This window comes from Chanos chanos, chromosome 9, assembly GCF_902362185.1.
Source record: "Chanos chanos chromosome 9, fChaCha1.1, whole genome shotgun sequence".
In the NCBI taxonomy this organism is placed as follows: domain Eukaryota; kingdom Metazoa; phylum Chordata; class Actinopteri; order Gonorynchiformes; family Chanidae; genus Chanos; species Chanos chanos.
In genome coordinates, this window is record NC_044503.1 from 12,291,892 (window position 1) to 12,315,346 (window position 23,455).

The 23,455-nt window shown below is 42.6% G+C and overlaps 1 protein-coding gene across 2 annotated transcripts; it reads left to right on the forward strand.

The window, feature by feature from the left end:
* The first annotated feature begins 1,731 nt into the window (after positions 1-1,731).
* kdm5bb (lysine demethylase 5Bb) lies at positions 1,732-23,214 on the forward strand. Of its 2 annotated transcripts, XM_030783823.1 has the most exons (28): positions 1,732-2,024; positions 6,811-6,888; positions 7,213-7,335; positions 7,814-7,984; positions 8,383-8,439; positions 10,287-10,421; positions 10,984-11,077; positions 11,282-11,394; positions 11,967-12,125; positions 12,409-12,528; positions 12,863-13,021; positions 13,360-13,541; positions 13,678-13,840; positions 14,004-14,123; positions 14,232-14,426; positions 14,817-14,998; positions 15,375-15,499; positions 15,899-16,049; positions 16,438-16,552; positions 17,476-17,846; positions 19,070-19,208; positions 19,430-19,609; positions 19,733-19,894; positions 20,175-20,660; positions 20,874-20,973; positions 21,200-21,390; positions 21,720-21,998; positions 22,213-23,214. In XM_030783823.1, the coding sequence occupies exons 1-28, from the start codon at positions 1,872-1,874 to the stop codon at positions 22,348-22,350; spliced, it is 4,641 nt and encodes a 1,546-aa protein (XP_030639683.1). In that variant the 5' UTR covers positions 1,732-1,871; the 3' UTR covers positions 22,351-23,214. The 2 variants fall into 2 exon arrangements, with proteins under 2 accessions (XP_030639683.1, XP_030639684.1); XM_030783824.1 differs by lacking the exon at positions 8,383-8,439 and having other exon boundaries at positions 21,741-21,998.
* The last annotated feature ends 241 nt before the right edge of the window (positions 23,215-23,455 follow it).

The following is a 23,455-nucleotide window of genomic DNA, read 5'->3' on the forward strand; positions in this document are numbered from 1 at the left end:
GCTTAGTTTTCTCGCCCCTTGTAAAATTGATGTGAAAGGACAATGAGGAAACCAATTTAATATACAGGGTGCACGTGACCGCAGAAGACAGATCTTAAAACTGGATTTAAACAAACCTTGAACATAGAAAAAGAAAAAGTTCGGAAAAACTGAATTTCATTTAGGCATAGAAAAATTTGAAGTAACACTTTGCTGCAACCAAAGGTTACAATGCGTCATTTTTCTTTTTTGTAGCTTGGATCTTTGTTCCGACCGACCAAATTTCAGAAAATATTCTCCTGGTTTTTGTACATGTGAGTACTGCTATCCGCGAACGTAGACTGGGATAACCATAAAGTTTCCGTTCGTGTGTTCGTGTTTTGTTTGACTGTCGTGGAGATTGTTAACTCTTCTAACGTGGGTAACACCACGCTGTAGTAGGCTAAGGAGAGGGCACGGGTAAAAGAACTTTTATCTCAAATGGGACACTGTAACACTGAAAATAATCGCCAGTATCGTTCTTTCTCTTGTAAATCTAGATTATATAATAGTTACTTTAAAGGAGATACATAGTTTCCATTCAGTCTTAAATTGAATGAACCCATCTCCTAAGTCTGGTAAAGCATGGACCACGACTCTCTAAACGTTGTGACTACATTTTAATATTTACTGAATAAAAGACATCAGACACTTATTTAACCTCATTCATTTTTAACTTTCACATCAACTGAATGAGACTTGTGCTCAACCCGATTTTGAGCGTTTAACCACAAACTCCTCCCACGTCCTCTACCTCGACTATCGTAAAGGATTGCATCCAATCAACAACTTCTTAGAGTCTATTTAAAGAACAAGTCCCGGTCACCGTGAGCTGTCACCTGGAGATATTCATCCGCGGAAGTAAACATTATTATGTACCATGAATACGATTGGTTTGTTCTCATGAATAGAGCGCTTAGAGGCAGAATGTCCCCTAAGATGGGCTGTGCAGAGATGTACTCGTGTATAATCAATGAGTGATTATTGTCCGTAATCGAAGCCGCACTACCCTAGCATAGATACTGCAACATCGACAGTATGTGAATGCACGACGATTGTAAATTAACTGAGATTATTAATTTGTTTATTAAAAGATGAACATTTGAAAGAACACTAGTCAGAAAGACATGGTTATTTCATGACAAGTAATGTGTCAGTACTTCACATCACAAGAGGCAAAATGTCAACTATTTAGCAATACAATAATTGACCGTGTCACCCGGTCGATGCGTCGCACTAAATATTCTCAACTAGTCTCACTATTGCAACACTGTGCTGTAAAATATCAATTTTGTCTCCAGAGGCACCTCACCAGAAATTGCCTTTATAATGTGTTGCATAACGAGGGCTATATATGTACTTTGAGGCCAAGGAATAATATAAAACTTACTGTATACTGTACATACAGCCTTTTCCCTTTTCTTACAAATACAGTTGCCAAGTCCCAACTCGAGAGAAATTATTGGTGAACTTGAAATTTTAGAAGTCCAGTTAAAAGCAATCAAAATCACATAGGTGAAAATTTCTTCAGAGTTTAGTCTGCAAATCACAAATTACGCAAATGTTGTTTAATTTCACTCCTTCAACTGTTTAGATAAATTTTGATTAGACTTGTCTGGTGTCTATTTTTTTAGGCGGACGTGGAGGCTGCCTAAGAACAATCGTCTCACGGTGTGTGTGTGTCTGTGTGTGTGTTTGACTAAGCCAGTCAATGTTGATACTGATTGTTCTAGTTTAAGAGAATTATTTTGGAAAGAATCACTGGGATTGACCACTGTGCCGATCCCAACAGTCTTTACTCTGTCACATCCAAACGACTCGTGCGTGCCTAGCTCTGGAACCGGACCACGAGAATGACCCAGCCACGGCCGGACGAGTTCAAGCCTCCTCCGGAGTGTCCAGTCTTCGAACCTAGCTGGGAGGAATTTAAGGATCCTTTCGCATTTATCAACAAGATTCGGCCTATCGCTGAAAAAACTGGCATCTGCAAGGTCCGACCGCCACCGGTAAGTCCGTCCCTGTGTATGGAATAGTACAAGATACACTGTGCCATGTTCCCTCGGCAAACACGGTTATGACATTTTGCGTTCGTGTATTATACTTGGTTTAAAGGGATTCTTTCAACATGGCGGCGTAGTAAACGCTAAGCCAGTTGGCATCCTATCTTTTGTGTGTCTAAGATTCTGGTAAATAGAAGTTGACGGTTTGCTAGATGTCAGTGATGAAGTAAATTTTATGTAACAGTGGTCATTTGCACATGTTAATTTTATCAAGAATGCGGTGCAGACCATAGATGCGCTGGATAGTAATATGAATGAGCGAGAAAGCATCATCAGCTAACATAGCTAACAACTAGCTGGATAACTACTAATGTTAGCAACTGAGTTACCCTGCCTTGGATGACCATCTGATTAAGATAGCTCAGCAAGGGTAGCTTGAAACTTGTTATCTTACTAGAAGATAACTGCGGCAGTAAGGTGTCCAGTTTTTACTGCCTTTAGAAGTGGCATATGGGTACGTTGTCATATGATTTATAATACAACTGATTGTCCAGTTAGAGCACTTTGTTGATGTGAAATTGCTTGTAGACAGTGACCGTAGTGATCAGATCCCATTACTCGTGGCTAGCCCGATAATCGGCTAGGGGTAGGATACTAATTAGATATGGCAAATTGGTTATTCACTTTAATCATACGTTTGTGGTGGACTTGGAAAGCAGCCTTCACGGGCAGTTTGCTTAAGCAACTAAATAAACGTTTATATGGTTTCTTTGAGATCTTGCAACTTCACTATGTGACTTAAAATGGTCTTTGTTACACAGAGAACAGTTAACAGAATTGGTTAGGCATCAACATTGGGCGGCTTGCTGAGCAGCCATTTAACGTTATGGTGGTTAACTTTTCAAGTTCGTTGTGGCTAAGTTAGTTAGCTAATTGAGGTCACGGATTTATTGTTTATTGCACAGTCTTTCACTCTTAATGCAAGCATAGCATAAGCTTTAATAATGACCATGTTGCCTGTTTATACGGTAACAAACTCTTCCAGACTATTATTGAGTCAGATTTGATTAAGTCAATCCAAACATTCCGCAGTCTCACGATAGTAGCTTATAACAGGTACAAAGAAAGCAAGCACTGAACTCAGTCAAACGCAATTTCTTTCGGTTCTTCTGACCACAGTTTGCTGAAAAGTTGTATCAGTGAAAACTGTGTAGAACTGTTACAGTTGTCTTGAAATATTATCTTATGAAGGCTATCCGACTCGAGCCAACCGTCGTAGTTATGAACTAGCTACCCACAAGGTTTCATCTTAGTGGTCGGAAAAATGAATTTAACGAATCTAGGCTGGTTTGCTCTTCCTCATAAATAGGTATAAGCAACGCCTATTACTGAAAGGTAGATTCAGGCTGTTCTAAACAGTGGAATTCATCGCCTTTGGTCAATGTTATCAACGACTCTTCATATTGAAGTGTTAAATTGCTCGAGGTTTAGTGTTGAGTTAATTCATATCGGTCTGCATGCGACACTGAATGGTATTACGTAAATCTTACACACTGTATCAAGCCATGTAGCAAAGAATTACTTAACAATGACCGTCTTGGTTTAACGCAGTGTGTTTGCTTACGTGGATGGACATGTTTTTTTTTTGTTTGTTTGTTTTATTCCAAGACGGATTTCTTAAAATGCTCTTTTCTCACATACACCCACAATGAAAAACACATAATTGTTTCATTTGCTTCCATGCCACATTGGTAAGATATTGTACATTTTATAAGCATTTCTTGTTTGATCTTTAAGATTTGGCCCTAATACATCAAAAAGTCCACAAAGCCATATCGCCTGCCGTGCGTTTGACGCCAACAGGGTAGTAGCTACGTGACTTATTTCACGCAGTTATTGTGATTACAGACTAAAATGATGACGCCACCGTCTGTGTAAAGATTTCGATAGGAAACATAGTCGATGTCAAATTGATGTTTAAAGCATTAAAGCTAAATGGAAGAGCTATATTGTTGTAGTCCATAAAACAAGTGTTGGGTTTTGCCCGCAGATATGTACTTCGTTGGTAAAGCTTGTTTTTTTAAAAATCACATTTCTAGCAAATATAGCTAAAGCATTCGAGGTTGTTTGCTCTTTCAAACGTTTTTCAGATGTGTTTTTTTTTTTTTTACCTACCACTAGCCTTTATTCACCAGTTCTTAGCAAACATATCACGCAAACATCTAATACAAAGCGAGTGTTTACCATGTGAAAGATTATTCAGACCCTTGATATTTAGGCCTAATAATTGTTTTCTCTCGAAACATTTATTCGATATAAACAAAGTTTTAATCCGTTTGTAAAGAAACCCACTCAACAGGCCTCGTTCCATGGGTGTTGTCCTCCATGTTGCCTTTGTGGTAAACTGTGGAGTTCACCATCTGGCCATTTTGTGTGTCTGTGCTACAATTGTTATGAACGTACCAAGGATAAAAATGTTGAAATATTGTGCATCTGCAACAATACATGCTTTTGCCTCCTTACTACTGAGACTTGCCATGAAGTTGTAGGTGGGTGGGTGTGGCATTATATGCTTAAAGCATAGTCACCGAGAAAAACGAAATAAATGTGCATATCGTAACTGCATCAGAAAAGATTTTTTTCCCCACTTGATGAAGACAAATGAACAACGTTTGCTTGTTTTATTATCCGCAGAGAAAATAATTTAACGTTGTGTAAGATTAGAGTATATAGTGTATACAAAGAGTCACTCTGTGAATTTCTTGATTAAAATCAAGATCTAAATAGTTTTGGCTCTCTGAAGTAAAGATGACTACATATATGTGTGTGTGTGTGTGTGTGTGTGTGTGTGTATATATATATATATTTATAAAAGGTAAAATGTTTTGTCACCGGTCTTTTTTGTTCTTTCTTTCATTCAGTTGCTCACTTATTATAACATTTGTGTTAAATTCAGATATTTTGCTATCATAATGACCCTGTATCTGCAAATGAACACAACAGTGATCCGTTTTGATGTCCTTAGGGTTTTATACTGGTTTGTTACATCACTTGCGTGCATTACGTCAGTTGTATATATATGGCTTTGCTTTTCACTGCACAAGTTAAATTGGAGCATTGTTTGCTCCATAGGTCTAAGCTGGCGCTCTCTGAAAGACAGAAGACAATTCGTGGGTGTATTTGAAAGGGACAGAGAGTGGGCCAAGTGATGTGAACGTAGCCCCCCCACCCTACCCCCTCCTTTTTTGCCCCCCAAAGAAAGGGCTTGTCTGCATAGTAATACTGAATTTTGGGAAAACCAGTAAAAGATACAGAGCATTCAAATTGATCCTTTATGTAACCGGTTTGTGTATGCAAAACAAAGATAGGGTAGGTAGCCCAACAGCAGTTTGTTGTGAGCTTGTGTCTAAGGTCTAATGAAAATCAAAGATGCAGTGTAGCTAATGATGGTCAGGTTTTTGTCTGTTCTCCAGCACTATGGATAATTCACTTAAAGTTTATTTAAAGCTTAGGTATGGTTTCATGTTCATCTCACTACATAGGACTGAAGGAATCAAAGCACATGATTTAAATGAAGTTTGTGACTGACATCTGATCACAATAAATGGATAATTAACACTATCATACATTATCTGTTCAATACCCTATGACAAGTGTTTGTTACCTATATAGTCTTCATTCCCATTTGTTTTTTAAACATTACACTGTTACCTATAAAACTGAAGCATGGGTGCGTCTGTGTTGCTAAAACTAGCGTATGTTTTCCTATTAAACATAGGGGTGTGAGTCCATCAAACAGACCTTATTCTAATGTACACATACTGACACAGCTATGCTTATTTAATTTATGTTGTTAGATATTGCATTAGTTCATGTTTTATGTTTCCCTCCATAGAATTTAGAGTTTGGATCTACTTTCAGTAGTGGTGCACTATATGCTGACATCACGTTAGCCCCATTTCCATTGTTATACAATACACCAGTATGCTTATAAGATTCTTCCTGCCCATGGACGTTCTGTGTTGTAATGTAATAAGTACCGGAGGGGATCCAGTAAGAGCATAGACTAATTGTCTTGACAGACCATTTATTCTTTTTGGAGCATGATGTTCTTATTTTGCTTCTTCAAAATGGGGTGTAGCTTGCTTATGATGATAATTTAGTGCCCTTATTAGGCCTACTATGTTCTTTAAGAAGGAGGCCCGCTGAATATTGAAGATTTCTCAATTCTCAGATCTCCTATTACATTGAATCATTTCATTGGGATTATGTGGTCAAAGTGTGATGTGGGCGTTTTATATCATAAATATGTTCCTTCCAGTGACTCGGTGTAGGAGTGTTATCTCAACCGCAGAGAAACTGTCCCTTCCTAATCAAAGATTCCACTTTTCACTGGGCGTATTGACCTCTCCACATGATATTTCTGAGAACACAGTTGCAAAATTTCAGAGTTTCATTTCAGTAGATTTTAGATTAGTAGATTGAGTAAATTGTTTTTTTTCTGTGTGTGTGTGTGTGTGTGTGTGTGACTGAGTGCAAGGTTTTATCTTTGAGTGCTGTGCTCTTACAAACTTTGCTGAAAGTTCTTCTGACTATTTTAACCTGTCTGGCTTTAGAAATTGAATTTGAAATGCTCTTGCTGAGTGCTTTTTAAGAATGGATAAGTCAGTTGATTAGTATGATTGCAGAAAATTACATATTAGTGAAAGAAGTAGAATTGGTTTGGGGACTTAAGTGACACTACCTTCTGTTAACTTGTTGGATTTCTCCTATTGTTTTCATTGACGTGCAGGACTGGCAGCCTCCATTTGCATGTGATGTTGACAGACTTCATTTCACCCCGCGGATCCAGAGGCTCAATGAATTGGAGGTAATTGAACAGTTTCTCTCTAAATTTCACCTTCTGCTGAATAAGTGGGTTTATTTGTGTGAAATGGTTTTGTGTTCAGGGATGGGACTTGGACGGGGGGGGGGGTTGTTTTGTTCCAACCAGAATAATCCTGCTAAGGCATTAAAGTACTTGGCTGTAGACAGGTCAGAGGTCACAGTCTGATGGACCGGTCAGCAGAATTATTTTCAGTATCAGTTACAACTCATCTAATAAAGACACAAAGGAAGGTTGGTTAATGGTTCAATCACTTTGTATTCATCTGATAACAACCAGGCATTTCTTTGTTACCTCTTTGTTTCTCAGGCCCAGACCAGAGTCAAGCTCAACTTCTTGGACCAGATTGCCAAGTTTTGGGAGCTACAGGGATGCAGCCTCAAAATTCCTCACGTAGAACGCAAGATTCTAGACCTCTACCTCCTCAACAAGGTTTGGGACTTGAAGGCTCTTCTACCTTACATCATCATCAGACCCCCCACTGGTCCAGTGTTTTGATGATGCTGCTATGTGTTTACAAAAAGAATTCCAACAATAGGTATTTAAATGGATTCCCAGAGTCCTCGATGCAGTTGTTAAAGCACTTAGAAAACACTGACACCACAGGTGGCCATTAGCAAAATCACAAGTGAAAAAGCAGATGTTTTACAGCCACACACAATGAGAGTTCAAGTGTAATTAGTGCTGTTCCTAATAAGAAAACATAAGCTATAGAGGAGAAAGTTTATTTGTAATTATCAGAGCCAACTGGAGAAAATCGAGGCACTTCCCCGAGGTATGGTTTCCCTTGTCCGTTTCACTCAGTACTTTTAATGTATCTGTGTGTTCTATGGGTACTTATAATTTATAGCTTATGTAAGAGTATTTTATGCCTCTAAACCGCTGGCTCCTTTCTCCAACCATCCATTAGCTGGTAACTGATGAAGGAGGCTTTGACACGGTATGTCGAGATCGACGATGGACCAAGATAGCTCTGAAGATGGGCTTTGCTCCAGGGAAGGCTGTCGGCTCTCATTTGAGAGCCCACTATGAGAGAATCCTCTACCCGTACAGCCTGTTCCAGTCTGGAGCCAATCTGCTGGTGAGTACGGCCAATGGCATCGTCGCTTGTTCTGTAGAACCAACTAAATGAAGTTATCTGTGTTGTTTGCTGTTGCAGCTAGCTTACGCGTCTTGGTTTTACCTTGCTTTCAGTGCTGCTATACTTAATGTCAGCTACACAGCCAAAGAGCATGAAGTTAAAATATTTTTAGTAGTTCCGTTATGTTTACCTGGGTTAGTATTACACAGGGAAATGTATATATTTGTCTGTAACTTGTTTAGTCCTGATCAGAAAATCCCCTCTTCACATCGTTCAAAATAGTTTTTTTTTTTCCACATGAGAAAGCATTTGCTGTCAGGTGATTGGATATGGGTGACCTCTAATCTGGAGGTCACCAAAAATTCTTGTGTAACTTTCCAAGCTCTCTCCTGTATTAGGAGCCAGAGCTAACAGCCAAACTGATGCGTTTAGAGGCAGATCCAGAGCTGGAGAAGGTAGGTTGGTTTCCTGGTCGCTAAGCTAAATGACCTCAGGCCGCGCAGCCATGGCTGTTAGGTTGTGAGTGATAGCTGTGTCTGAGCCCCCTTTGAATACACTAGCAGGGTTAGCCTTCATCTTCTATTGCTGCACCCATCCCCTGCTTGGAGCACATTGTTATTTCTGTCCTTAGCTTGTGGTTTACGTTTCCCCCCCCCCCTCCTTTCTTCCCACTCCACCATCCCAACACCGTTTATTTTTGTGTTACTGATGTGTGTGTGTGTGTGTGTGTGTGTGTGTGTGTGTGTGTGGTAGGGGGCACGACAGTTTTGTGATTGACGGGCAGCGCCCCGTGTTGACCTCTGTGAGCCTGAACACCCTCTGCCTTTTTCTCTTCAATCTTCCCCCGCAACCTCTTTCTTTTTCTAACGCTCTCTCCCCCGCCCTCCCTCCTTTTGTTTTCATCTCCTTTTCCTGCTCTCCCGTCTCCTCCCTTTCTGCTCCTATGCCTCCTCCACTGTGTTTTCTCCGTCCCAATCCTATCACTCACTTACCTGTGGTCTGTCACTCCTTCTCTCCTCTAACCTTGAGAGGAATAACCTAGTTTCTCTGGAGAATAAGCTCTTTAAACCGGCAGCTGTTGACCATCCGTCCCTGCCTCCCTCCTGGCCAGCTTTTCTCGCTCAAGCTGGACCTCCCGGGTTAAGCACTTCCCCGCCTCTCCTTCTTTTCCCTTTTCTCTCCTTCTCTCATTTTGTCTGTCTCTTTACCCCCCCTCCCCAACCATTGACACACGGGTCTGGAAGGTTAATAGTTGCTCATCTCTTGCGATATTGCGGGGCTTATCGCTGAATTAGAGTAAAATGTATTTTAAACTTCATGTGAGGTAGACTTTGCAGATGACCCCCCTGACGTGTTTTACCATTTCACACCTACTTTTTTTGTTTTTTTGGGTTCACTAACGGAATGAAAACTAACTGCCAGGCTATGGCCAGTAAAGCTTAGAAAGCTTAATCCATCTTTGTAATCAGTCCTTGTTCTGTCTTTCCCTTAAGTGCTGTTCTGTTGTCACGGAAATGGAAACATCTGCAGTCTTTGTTGATTTGAATGACAGACTGTAATCTAACGTAACCTGAGTATATGTTAATCTCACTGGTTAGGGCGTTGTAATAACAGTATCTGTTACACGGCATCAAACCAGTCATGGAATATTGGGTGTCTTCACGTCCAATTACTGTCCTTAGACTATTTCATTACACTGATCAGATCTGTTATGACAAGAATAATACCACATTTATCTCACGGTCATTTGTTTTCAATGTACTTTGTTCCATGTGTCATAACACGCTTAATTTGACATGAGTTCTTATTGCAAAGGATGACAAGTTTTATGTTACCCAACCTCTGCGATAATTTTGAGATATGAATTTAAGTGACTCCGACCAAATTTAAGTGATTCCATAGTGTTACTGCATAATTTATGAGCACACATGCTAAATTAGAAACAGATAATTATAATAATAATACAAAAACACGTTTTCCCCCTAGCAATTTCAATATGTGTTTTTTTTACTCCACAAAAGCCATCAATTTTGTGCATGCTGGGCTGGGGTTATGAGAACCAGCCAAAAGATTACTGCTACAGTGTTTGAGAGTAGCTAACGAAAAATGAAATCATTTCCTCATTGTCCTACTCCTCACAACGTGGTTTTCACATTCAGTCACGCTCATAAGGTCTTATTTGGTTCTAAGAAATGCATGATGAGATGCAACATATGTTCCCTTTAAGCAAAGTGTCACTTTTCATTATTACTCTGATATAGCTTCGTCTTGACTAACTAGGGTATTGTTCCCCCTTTCGCAGTGTGTCACGAAAGCCAATCTACCTGTGAACAGCAGCGATAAGGAGTATAAGTCACATGACCTGGTCCAGAGGCAGTGTACACAGACCACAGACGCATGCCCACCATCACGCAGGGCCAAGCGCATGAAAGCCGAGGTAAATGTTCCAGAGCAAGGCCTAACACATTCTGTCTGAAACTAGTGAAACAGAAAACACACGCTCACACACACACACACACACAGAGCAATACACTCTGCCTCTCGCATTCCTATTTTCTACTTCCCTCATCTACTTACCGTTCATACCAAACCTGTTCCCCTTTGGACCCATTTGGACCCAGATGTAGCAGATCTCTCTCTCCCCCTGAATAAATGCCTCTATTGTCGTCTCAGCTGTGCCATACTGACTCGAGTTGTAACGTCGAGAGAAGTTATGGCTTTAATTGCACCCCATAAACATGAGTAAAGTGAGCTCGGACAAGCTCCACTGCCCGTGTAGAGAAGTATATAACAGTTTTATAAGGCTGGAAGTACACTCGCATCCCCTCATTAGCCGTCACAGCCCATCACAGAAAATTACAAGCAAGAAACAAACCCAAACAAAAAACACCCCACTTTCTCAAATATAAAATACAAATGTTTTTCTTTAGGATTCATGATAAGCGAGTGTTGGTGTCTGAGACCCGTGTAACTGACAGTCTCCCCTGCTCTTTCTGTAGTCTGTCTGTGTGAAGACTGAGCCGGGAGAGCCCTGTGAGAACAGGCCCAATCTGAGGAGGAGAATGGGCTCTTTCGTAGCCAAGTCCGAACCAGGTGAGTGCTTAGTCTAGTCTGGTCCGTCTGCCTGACCGGCATCCTTCATACCAGCTGTAGAATAAGTAAGTGAGAAAACCAAGTGTTGACGGTCAGAGGCAAACTAGCGTCATGAGAGCCCGGCAAAAAGCAGACACAGTGGAAGCCTAGGTGAGGTTTCACTTGCGTTTGTGGTTAAGTGTTTTGAAACGCTGTTGTCCACAGAAAAGGAAATACCTATTCAAGTTAAGCAGGAGCCCATTGAGAGTAAAGAATTTCTGACAGAGACTGAGAAGAGCAAGCCAAGATATAAGAAAAATGCCCCACCTTCCAGCATAGTAAGTATGGACTCTTTTTGTTTTGTTTCACTTTTGTGTTTATCATGCTCCTGTTAGCACACGAAGACAGTGAAGTAGCTCTTTTGACATTGTATTGTGTAATAATCTGATTATTCTGTAATGACTGATTAGTTTCAAATAATACAAAAGGAGGGTTTTGTAGTTCTGTTAAATTACACTGTGCGTGTGATGTCTTGCACTGTGTTTCAGCTTAAAACTGTGGTCATGGTCATACTCAGGTCGTAGTTTTATAACTATGCTAGATTACATCCTTGTCAAAGGCAAAGCTGCTGAAATGCGGCTGTGTTGTGACATTCAAAAGCAGAGCCTCTGTGATCTTCATAATTAGTGTTTTTCTTTCATGCTTTATTTGACAACGGCAGTCAAACTTCCCTTGAGGGTGAGATTCTGCTCCTTTTGGTCCCAGGAAGACTCTTTTTTTCAGCTAGAAAATAATGAGGGCTGTTTTTTCTGTGTGTGTGTGTGTGTAGGTGGACCTGTGGGTGTAAAGTGTGGTTTTTTTTCTCTCTCTCTCTCTCTCTCTCTCTCTCTCTCTCTCTCTCTCTCTCTAGGTGGATCTGTATGTGTGTCTGATATGTGGGAGTGGCAGTGACGAGGACAAGCTGCTTCTGTGCGATGGCTGTGATGACAGCTATCACACATTTTGTCTGATCCCGCCCCTACACGACGTCCCCAAAGGTGATTGGCGATGTCCCAAGTGTTTGGCTCAGGTGAGAAGAGAAGATGTCTGTCAAAAACACCTCTCAAATGAGCTCATTTACAAACCGTTCTCTGTCTAGCCCGACAACACAGAGAGACTCCAGCTAATCACTACATGCTGAATACATCAGTAGCTTCATACAGCTTCTTCAAAGTGTTTGCAGTCAGAAAATTAAGTTTCTGTTGATGTCTGCCAGTACCTGTGTGATTCTCATGTATCAGTTGCTCATAGTATCCTAAGCATGCACTCTATGACCTAGCTTAATCTGAGAGATTGTTGTTCTCCTCTTGCAGGAGTGCAGTAAACCTCAGGAGGCATTTGGCTTCGAGCAGGCTTACAGAGACTACTCCCTGCGTGCGTTCGGAGAGATGGCTGACTCCTTCAAATCTGATTATTTCAACATGCCCGTCCATGTAAGCTCAAATTCCTCATCGCGGGTATCTTTCGATGACTCATTGTTATGCAGGAAGGGGTATCATAAAATCAACCATTTCGTCAGCCCTGTAGTGTTTTGAAGAGCGGGCCGCTAAAAGAAAAATCCAGCCACAATAGATGTTTTTTTTTTTTTTTTAAATTATGCGGATCAATAGCTAATTATGTGTCCCAGACAAGTTATACAAAAGTCAGACTAGACAAATTGTAGAAAATCAGATGAGAATGAATACAGTAATGAAACCTTTTGGTTCTGTGCATGTACATGCTGAGTCGTGTTTATTTGGACTCTGACTCTGTGTCTGGGTCTGTCAGATGGTGCCCACTGAGCTGGTGGAGAAAGAATTCTGGCGTTTGGTTGGCACCATCGAGGAGGATGTCACTGTGGAGTACGGCGCTGACATCGCGTCCAAGGAGTTTGGCAGCGGATTCCCCATCAGGAATGGCAGATTTAAGGTCGCCCCCCAAGACGAGGTGAGCCAACGCACCATCATCATCTTCATAAAAACTCACATCTTCACATTAGACACACAGTGATACTCCAAAGAGTCTTTTGTCACAAAGGATGTGATTTAGACAGTCAAATGAGTTTATAATTTTATATGTCTTTATAGTTGTGTCTACATATGCAATGTTACAATCAAGATAAATTGGGACATTTTGTGTAATGGTTACTGTAACCTTAACACATATGATTTATTTCTGTAGCTTTTACTGTATTTTAACTATCTAAGCGCTCGTAAGGTTTCTTCTGGTGAGTCTTGTGAATGAAACAGATGTAACCTGTTCTGTTGCATTGTGTGTTTGTGCAGAAATATCTGAACTGTGGCTGGAATCTAAATAACATGGCCATGATGGATCCATCTGTGCTGACACACGTGACGGCGGACATCTGTGGCATGACTCTGCCCTGGCTTTATGTTGGCATGTGTTTCTCTTCCTTCTGCTGGCACATAGAGGACCACTGGAGCTACTCCATCAACTACCTCCACTGGTACCGTCCGTTTCACCTATTTATTAATCCAATTTTTCTTACCGTCGCTAATAAATGTAATTCGGCCGCTACTGCAGTCGCTTTCCCCTTGGTAGTTGCGTTTGAGATGAGTCACACATTTTTCCCCTCACCTCAGGGGGGAGCCGAAGACGTGGTATGGTGCTCCGGGCTTTGCTGCGGAGCAGTTGGAGGCTGTGATGAAGAAACTGGCACCAGAGCTGTTTGAGTCCCAGCCTGACCTCCTGCACCAACTAGTCACCATCATGAACCCCAATACACTCATGGCCCACGGAGTACCGGTGAATAACGCACACGCACTATTTTTAGCTGTTTTTCCAAGCAGAACCTGCTGAACCTGAGACAGCATCACAGTCTGCATTTACAGCAAATGCTCTTCTCTTAAAGCCATTTTATGAGCCCAACCAACACCGTAGACCAACCCTCTTGTTTTCTTTACCTCAGATCTACAGGACGAATCAGTGTGCAGGGGAATTTGTCATCACCTTTCCCCGAGCCTATCACAGCGGCTTCAACCAGGGCTTCAACTTCGCCGAGGCTGTCAACTTCTGCACCGTGGACTGGGTAAGCTGTCCGCCTCACCTGACCAGCAACTATATAATCCACAGAAGCCCAAATGAGTGATTTTTCTTCATCTTAAACATTGCGTCCGTGTGTATCCGTGTCCGTCAGATGCCTCTGGGCCGACAGTGTGTGGATCACTATCGTCTTCTGCACCGATACTGCGTCTTCTCCCACGACGAGATGATCTGTAACATGGCAGCCAAAGCGGACAGCCTGGACGTGGTTTTGGCCTCGGCCGTGCACAAGGACATGCTTCTCATGATTAACGAGGAGAGCGATCTAAGGGACAAAGTCCGCAAAATGGTAAGATGAAGCGCGCAAAATCTCAGCCCATCAATACACGCAGGGCGAGGAAAGGGGTTGAATTTTTTCTTCTTTTTTTTTTAGTACTGGGGTTGGTTATCTTTTGTGTCTAGAAGATGCAAAATCTGAGTTCCTGCTGACTTTTTTTTCTTAAAATTCCGGATTGTCAGAAATTTGTCATAATATGGTTATCTGCACTTAAATTTGTCGAAAAAATGCGTTGATGAGCATCATCTTAGCCGGTCCTAAATTAACAGCTGTTCACGTGATAACAAGGGAGAGACCCTAATCTCATTAACACTTGTAAGTGTCTGTCTAACTCTCCTTTGTTCCCTCCCAACCCCTCCTTTCTCTTTTCCTCTCTCTTTGTTATTCTGGCTTTTCCCCCAGGGGGTGCTGCTTTGTGAGCAGGCAAAATACGACCTGCTGCAGGATGACGAGAGACAGTGTGGTAAATGTCGGACCACCTGTTACCTGTCTGCGCTAACCTGTCCCTGTAGGCCAGGCGCGCTGGTGTGTCTGCATCACGCCCAAGATCTCTGCTCCTGCCCTGTCTCCAGCTACACACTGAAGTAGGTCACGTTTGTTTCATCGCAACAAAAGAAAAAAAACATACCCTTTCTCAAAATATTCGATTACTGTTAAATACAAGTGATAAAGCCTCATGAGTTAGTAAAGTTGACTCGTCAGACATTTTGTTTATGTTGTTTGTGTATTTTCCTGAGAATGTTCTTAGGTTGAATAAACAAGTGCATGAGGATTGCGGTCTCTTTCAGAAGAACAATACTGTAGAGTTTATATATGTTCTCAGAGAAAAATTCAGGTGTATAGTCATGTATTGGCACATTTGTCATAAAATGATCTACAGTGCTGCTGTCACTATGGTTGGAATCAGGACTGTTCAAAATGTCTCAAACTGTCCGTTTTCTCGTCCTCCTCCGTCCTCAGTTATCGGTTTACACTGGAGGAGCTGTACCCCATGATGAATGCTGTGAAGCAGCGATCCGAGTCCTACGATGAGTGGGCTTCCCGAGTCACCGAGGTGCTTGAGGCCAAACTGGACAAAAAACGAAGTATGAATTATTGATTTTTCTTCATAAACACAGCGTATAGTTCTGAATGCTGTTTTTAGGGTTCAGCTTTTAGGATTGAGAACACATGTTGTGTGATGTCCTCTCTACACACCATAGTCTTCAGTTTATCATGTGCTTTTGCCCTCACCTCTGCAATGAATTGTATACAGATATAGTGCATCCATCTGAATATACAAGCCTTATCATGATGCCCGGTCTTAATGATCAGCATCTAGTCACTTAGAACTCAGACAAAAAAAAAAATTCCACACAAAAACTCATTAACAATTAAAAAATGATTTCAGAAATTCACTCTCGTGGTGCTTATGTGAAGCAGCTGAGTTCTCGGCGTCCACTAGAGACTGAACAGATTAGTTTTTATTTCATCTTCCTCTCTAGACCTTGCAGTCTTCCGTTCGCTGCTCGAAGAATCTGAGAAGAACGGTTTCCCTGACAACGACCTGCTCCGTCACCTGCGTTTAGTGACCCAGGACGCGGAGAAGTGTGCATCTGTGGCTCAGCAGCTGCTCAACGGCAAGAGGCAGACGAGGTACAGGCCCCAAAACAGAGAGTTATGTTTGGCACCGATCGCATCGTGTCATCACGGCAAATCAAGATTTTATTCAGAAATGCTTTACTTTAGCTAACAAGAAAAAAGAGTTGTATACCATGCCATGAGCAAATGTAATGATACATCCAGAGACATTAGAAAGCCTGGTTTTGTAAACAGAGATGAAGATCTAATCTAGATTGAACTGCATTTCCAGAATCCGATTCAAAACTCCATTTAGTCCGGGATAAGACTTCATCTTTCATTCTTAGGATGTGACTCATAGAGATTTGAGACAAGGCAGTAGGAATAAGTAGAATTGCAGCCCTGCTTTGATGTAAAAAAGCTTCGAACGCGTTCTGAACACGGTCGTTTGGTCTCTCTTTAGGTACCGGCATGGTGGGGGCAGGAGCCAGAACCAGCTGACCGTGGAGGAAATGAGGTCATTCGTAAGACAGCTGTATAACCTGCCCTGCAGTCTCACACAGGCTCCCTTACTGAAGGTAAGTCTGGATCTCCTGTCACAGCAAATGAACTCCATGAAGTAACACAGCGTTTCGATTAGTCGCAGAGATAAATTTGTACCTTAATTATCAGGGCACTGTTGATAGTCTTAGAACACAGTTAAATGATTTGGAGGACAGAGCTCTCAATTCCTAATGACTGACTTCATCACATTATGTGCATTTCCTGTAAACGTAGACTGAAATGGATTAAGCTGTGGTGCTTGGTCATCATTATGAACACTTAGTCCCCTATTAAACTGTCACTGCTCTCTGCATAATGATCTGAATAATTGAATATCCTCTTGTTGTCTGTGCCGTTCTTATTTTGGTAACTCTTCTGAAGAAGCCAGGATGGCTGGACTTATGATCTATGATGATTTATGGATTAATCTATGGATTGCTTGCAGGGGCAGAGCAGGGGCATACACGTTCTGCCCTATAGAAGTTATAGTAAGGCTCTTTAATCCGTGTATGAGCACTGAGGAGTACTGGAGCACGCATGCACTCTGTATGAAGCGTTAAGTGTTTGTGTAAGCCTCCAGGGTGGGATCATTTACAGAACCCAGACAACAGAACTGCAGTCTAGGTTGTGCTAAATGCTTAGTGATGAAGGAGTTGGGTTAGTAACCAGAGGGTTAGGGGTTCAACCGCCTTAGCAGGGCACCTTACTGTTGGTCTCAGCCCTAACTCTGAGCACTTGTTCTAGAGTAGCTTGGGACGGCTGTTGACAGTAAGACTTGTGAATGATTCCTGAGCTTCGCTTAAATAGCCAAACTTCTCTTTTACTGTTTGTTCTCACTGAGAAGTTCTGACATGCAGTTATGCTTTTGACCATGACAAGAAATGAGGTATGAAAACTGACACTTCCTATTTGTCTCTCTCTCTCTCTCTCTCTCTCTCTCTCTTTTATCTGTTCTCAGGAGCTGCTGAATCGCATCGAGGATTTCCAGCAGCATAGTGAAAAGGTATTGGCTGACGACGTGAGCCCGGATTCGGTGGCCGAGATCCAGTCCCTGCTGGACACGAGTTTCGATTTTGACGTTAGTCTACCTGAGCTGCCGAAGCTGAGGGAGCGGCTGGAGCAGGCACGCTGGTTGGAGGCCGTCCGGCAGGCCGAGGAGGCGGCACCTCCCCCGCACGGCCTCTCGCTGGACTCCATGCGCAGGCTGATTGACCAGGGAGTGGGTTTGTCCCCTCACGTCTCCGTGGAGCGCACCATGGCCCGTCTGCAGGAGCTACTCACTGTGTCTGAGCACTGGGAGGAGAAGGCGCACGGCCTGCTCAGAGCCAGGTGAGGGCAGTATTGAGCACTGAACAAGAATAGCTACTGCATGTACACTGCAAGTGTAATGTCCAGTAACAAGCAATCCTGGAAATGTTTACAGTGCGAATTTCCAGTGAATGACTGGTAAAGCAGGAATGGAAATGACGTTGATGGGTAGTTCAGCAAACAATAGTTCATTGGTGAAGTTTGATGACTTCATACAAAATTCTAGAAAATTCCAGGATGAAAATGGGAATAAGAATCTCCCAGCATTTGACCTCCCCACTGGTAATCAATGTTTCCAAAAACTCAATGCAGAGGGCTACTTTATTCAGCTTGCTGATGTATGTCAGTGAAACTGTCCCTCATCCTGCTCTATTTATATTCCAGCCAGTGCAAAATGCTGCCGCTAGACTATTCAGCAAGACCAGCACGAAGTGAGCATGCATTTTACACTGCAGTCCTGCCTACAGGCCTACTGGCATTCAGTACATTTACACTCAGAAGCACTTGCTCGCACAAAATACATGACCCTATCAAAACAACAGACTTTGAGAGGAAATGTATTATCTCACGCAATCGCTGGCCCAGACTCTGACTCTGAAAAAGTTAGTTTATCTAAACAAACAAGGTACAGGGAAAAATATGAAAAAAAAAAAAATTCAGTTAGGCCTCAGGATCTTTTCAGTGTCATTTTGAGTGTGATTAACACAATCGTGCTTTCAAAATTGTCTTATATCAACGACATTCAGAAACGAAAACCTCTTATCAAAACAAGAATGTTTGAAAGTCGACAGAACAGTAGGGATATGCTGGATGTGGCTTAAAAGTCTACACCATGTTTTTTTTAAGAGAGCAACATGAATATAGATGTGGATTTTGAATTTTAATCAGGGCATAATATCATGAAAAAACTTTATTTCACAGCAAAATTCATACAGAACTGCAGGCTGACGCAGTGAAACTAATTAAACTGTTACTGCATGTTTGTCACTGTCTGACAGTCACACACATCTGGCTTTCTGAAAACATGAATGTTATTGCCATTATTAATTTACCTTTATATATTGTGTGTGGGCACAGCAGCCACTTTAAAAAAGAGATGCATAATGTATAGAGACATTCCATTGTAAACAGAGAAGACGCTACATTGTATTTTGTGCAGTTACTGTGTAAATGCAGTGGTATAGAGGACACCTAGACCTGCTTTAGCTCTAAAAAGGCTAACCTTTTTTGTCTTCCTCTCTCAGACCTCCAGAAAGTTTGGAGACGCTGGCCGCCGCAGTGAAGGAAGTGGAGGGCGTCCCTGCCTATCTCCCCAACTGTCTCCAGCTACAGGAGTCCGTCAGAAAAGCCAGAGAGTGGCTTCATGAGGCTGAAGCTCTGCAGGTAGCTCACAGCTCTCAGAACTGCTTTACCTTTCATATCTGTAAAAGTAATGAGATAAAGAGAAATCCCATCAATCTAAGTGTCTCTTAAACCTCATTCACCTGACACTTGACAAACCTGGTCTTCAGCATTAAGATCCGTTTTGATACAATAATGTTAGGATGGGACCGTAACTGATTAACGTTTATGATGATTTATGTCTTTCCTCGTGCTCTCTGTAGCTCGGAGGCCGCATCCCTGTGTTAGATGCTCTGTCTGACGTGGTCCAGCGAGGACGAGCCATCCCAGTTCAACTGGAGCCACTCGAGCGACTGGAGGCACTGGTGGGAGAGGTCCAGGCCTGGAAAGAATCTGCAGCTAAAACCTTCCTCATGAAGAATTCTCCCTTCACTCTGTTAGAGGTAGCTACCGAATTTGAATAAAAATGAAATAATTCATTTGTTTTAAATTTGCGATTGTAACGTGTAACTGGTTTGCATGACAACCTCAGGTCGTACAGTGAGCTCATAAGAATTTGTCTCTAGGTTTTATGTCCGCGGTGTGAGTTTGGAGGGGGCGCTCTGAAGAGGAAGCAGAAGAAAGTGAAGGGTGACTCAGTTTCCTGTGGAAAAAAGAAACCAGTGAAGCTGGAGAGTCTGAGTGATGTGGAGAAAGCCCTGTCTGAGAGCAAAGACTCTGCCTCAGCTGTGAGTCATTCACCTGACGACACATCAGACCACAGTTACATAACACCCCTCAGCGGGCTGAGAGACTGAATTTTAAAATATCTGCATGGATAAGATCATTTACTGCCCAACGGTTTACATGACTATTGAATTGTGAATCATTTTATTAAATTTTTTTTTTTTTTTTCCATAAAAGCAAACCTTAATTCCTAAGCTGCTATAATCTGCAAGATAGTGAAGATCAGGCAAAAGCTACACCCACCTGAAAGTTGTTCTTCTTTGTCTTCTCTCACTCCTACAGATGGCTACTCTTGGGGAGGTGCGTTTAAAGGAGATGGAGGCTCTGGCCTCACTCCGGGCAGCTAATGAATCTAAGCTCCTCCCCACCGCCGACTGCGCCGACCTCAAAGTGTGCGTGTGTCAGAAGCCGCCGATGGGAGCCATGCTGCAGTGCGAGCTGTGCCGAGATGCTTTCCACAGCGTGTGCGTCCGGGGGCCAGAGGATCCCCGCGTCGCCCAGGCCTGGCTGTGCCCGCACTGCCAGCGCTCAGAAAAGCCAGCCCTGGATAAAATCCTCCCCCTCCTGGCCTCGCTGCAGCGGATCCGGGTCAGGCTTCCAGAGGGCGACGCCCTTCGTTACATGATAGAGAGGACAGTTAACTGGCAGCGCCGGGCACGGCAGGTTTCGACGACCTTCAATCTCCCGGCCCTTCAGGATCACAGCGGCAGTTCCCCGCCGCAGAACCGCTGGGGAGCTCAGTATCCTACCGCTAACACCAATGGAAAGGTCGGTCGACTCATCCTGCCTGATCGTTGTTCACACCTGCCGTTAATCTGCTTTGTTTCAAAATCGGAAGCGTTTGCGTTCACTCTTGGTTCTTGCATCTGAAAAACCTGGAATGATTTCAAAACCAGTTCTCAATGGTTCATTTGTTTATGCATTGTGGATATTCAAATGACATTCTCATAGTGATGATCAACCTTTTGTTGTGTGCTGTAGCACTCCTCTGGATCCTCCCCATCTCTGGCTCAGGATTGGAACAGGTCCATCCACGCCCAGACTGTCTTCTACACCGAGCAACGCTGTATCCCTCTGCAGGGTCTGTATATGCTAACATCTCTGATTGAAGCTGAACAACTGAGTTTCAGAAAAACAACAGGGAGTGCTGTTTTATTTCCCAACCTCTGACTGAGAGTGAAGTTTATAACAATTTGCTTTGCAAGTAAACAATAGAAGACGAGTTCTTCAGCTCCCTGCGGTCATTCTCACGGCCCCTAAACAGTTGTTGATCGAATGTTTAACAAAGCCTCTTCTCTGAATGGCAGGTCTGAGTCCAGAGCTGGAGGAGTTGATGGTGGAGGGGCTGTTGCTGCAAGTTTCTCTGCCTGAGATCCAACAGCTCTACCAAGTCTTACTGAACAGCCCCCCCTCCCTGCTCAGGTCCCCTCAGGAAACGCCAGACTGCGACAAACACAAACAGTACAACTCTCAGGGAAAGCATTCGCCTCAGAAAGAGGTGAGGTCCAAGACACTGAAAAGAGTTGTTGATGAAACAGGGACAGTTTATTGCGATGAAATATCATCAAAAGTGATTTAATCAGAATAGTGGTGTGCAAAGGCTCAAGTGATCTTGGCTACAAAGGTTAATGTTCTTGAGTTAATCAGAGGGGGTGAAAAATAAGTCAAGAGAAGTAGTATCTCTTTGAAAGATGCTATGTCAAGTCAGTGTGGACATTCTTACCTTTGTAAACTATCAGGTCTTTGATACTTGTGACTGAATTTCAATGCGAATTTGAAAGGTTTCTTCTGGACTCTTATCAAGTCATGTTCTGTCTTGTTATCTAGGAGAGTATCTCAGCTCTGAAGAAGGAGGCCACGACCACAGTGGAGAAGAAGGCCAAGCGACGCGTGGAGAGAGATGGGCTCGATACGGAGGTCAGGGAAAGGGGGATGAAGCCCAAAAACAAAAAGCAGAAAATGAGTAAAGAGAAGAGGCGAGAAAGGAAAGCTGATTCCACCTCTACCTCTCCTACCTGGCACTCTGATCTCTCCCAGTCGGACGACTCTGAGGAAGACATGGTCCTCTGCCCAGCAGAGCGCTGTCTACAGCCTGAGGGAGATGAGGTTTGTGTGTGTTCTCCTTTAGTTAACTTCAATAGCACAACCACATCTAGTATCATCTTTTCACTCACAGTCATATTATTCCATACGGACATCTCTAAGAGATGTTTAAGAGTTCAAATTTGGGATGGGAGCAAAACAGAGCTAAAGGCTGAGATGGTCACCAGTCATTGGAATGGTCCAGTGTATGTAACTGTGTGTTGGTTTAACCCTACAGGTGTTCTGGGTGCAGTGCGATGGCTGTAACCAGTGGTTTCACATGATCTGCGTGGGCGTGTCGGCTGAGTTGGCAGCAGAGGAGGACTACATGTGTGTCAACTGCAACATGAACAACGGAGGCCATCGGAGGAAGTGAGGAACGAACGGCGAGAGGTTCAGGGGGGCGGCTGGAGAGTGACCCGTTCCTCCAATCCTCCTTTCTTGCCACCGTTACGTTCCTCCTTACTCTTTGTAATACCCCTTCCCAGATGTGTAACTGACCGTACTTTACCCAGTCCCCTTTACCTTTGTAACAACGGTGCTATTTCTTCCTCTTTTTTTGGATTTGTTGTCCTGAACTATAATATTTGGTCACTTTTTTGTATTTTTTACAACTTTTTTCCTCCTTTGAACTGTATGTGGTTGTGAAAAAAAAAGAGAGAAAAAAAAGAGAGAGAAAAGTGTCACAGGATGTGGAGTGTACTGCATGGGTTTCTGTCACGGGGTGCAAAGTGGAGTAAGTTGATATGTGAACGTACCCCTGTGAAGAACAAGATGTCTTATCTCTTTCCTCTGGGACCTCTCTGCATGCAGAACCAGAGACATGAGGTGCAGGAAATAAACAAAAAGAACATATAGAAGAGAAAAAAAAAACAATTTTTCACCAAATACATTCAGTAAATAATAAAGAGATACTTATTTTTTGGAAACCCACTGTTTAGTACATGCATCTGGAATCTGGATAATGTAATCCCTGCCCCCTTCTTTTTTTTTTTTTGTAGATTAGTTTTATTTATCTGAGCAATAACGTCAGTCGACACTCAATGGCTTGACCCCCTATCTGAACCGTGTGTTGGTGCTTTAGCAAAGGTTTGATGTACAGAGGGCTCACAGTTAGACTTGTGGTCTAGAGATGTAGCAGACAGAGGGATTTGTATAAATTTACTGCCACATACTTGCTTGGGCTATATTGTGGGTGAGGGCTGTGGGTTTGAGCTTGTTTAAGATGTTGCAGTTTATAGTGTGGAATAAAAAAAAAAACCCTTTGTTCTAATATTATACAAAGAGTCTTCTTCATTTTCTTATCTCTTGAAGTACATGTTGCTTCCTTTTCATCTTAGGGGTTTCAGTAACCAGACACTCCAGCACTAAATAGAGTCGAAGCATTATCCTTATCGGTTTTACACTAGACCCCTCTCAAAAGAATGAAGCTGTCACTTTGGACTTTACGCCTTTTTCCCATCAGCCAGTACTGTACTTTT

What these genes read in the sequence shown, in the direction of transcription:
- kdm5bb (XM_030783823.1), top strand. Translation starts at nt 1,872, where the DNA reads ATGACCCAGCCACGGCCGGACGAGTTCAAGCCTCCTCCGGAGTGTCCA. An exon ending in TCATGGCCCACGGAGTACCG is followed by an intron (nt 13,841 to 14,003) that starts GTGAATAACGCA and finishes TCTTTACCTCAG; the next exon opens with ATCTACAGGACGAATCAGTG. An exon ending in TACAGCCTGAGGGAGATGAG is followed by an intron (nt 21,999 to 22,212) that starts GTTTGTGTGTGT and finishes TTAACCCTACAG; the next exon opens with GTGTTCTGGGTGCAGTGCGA.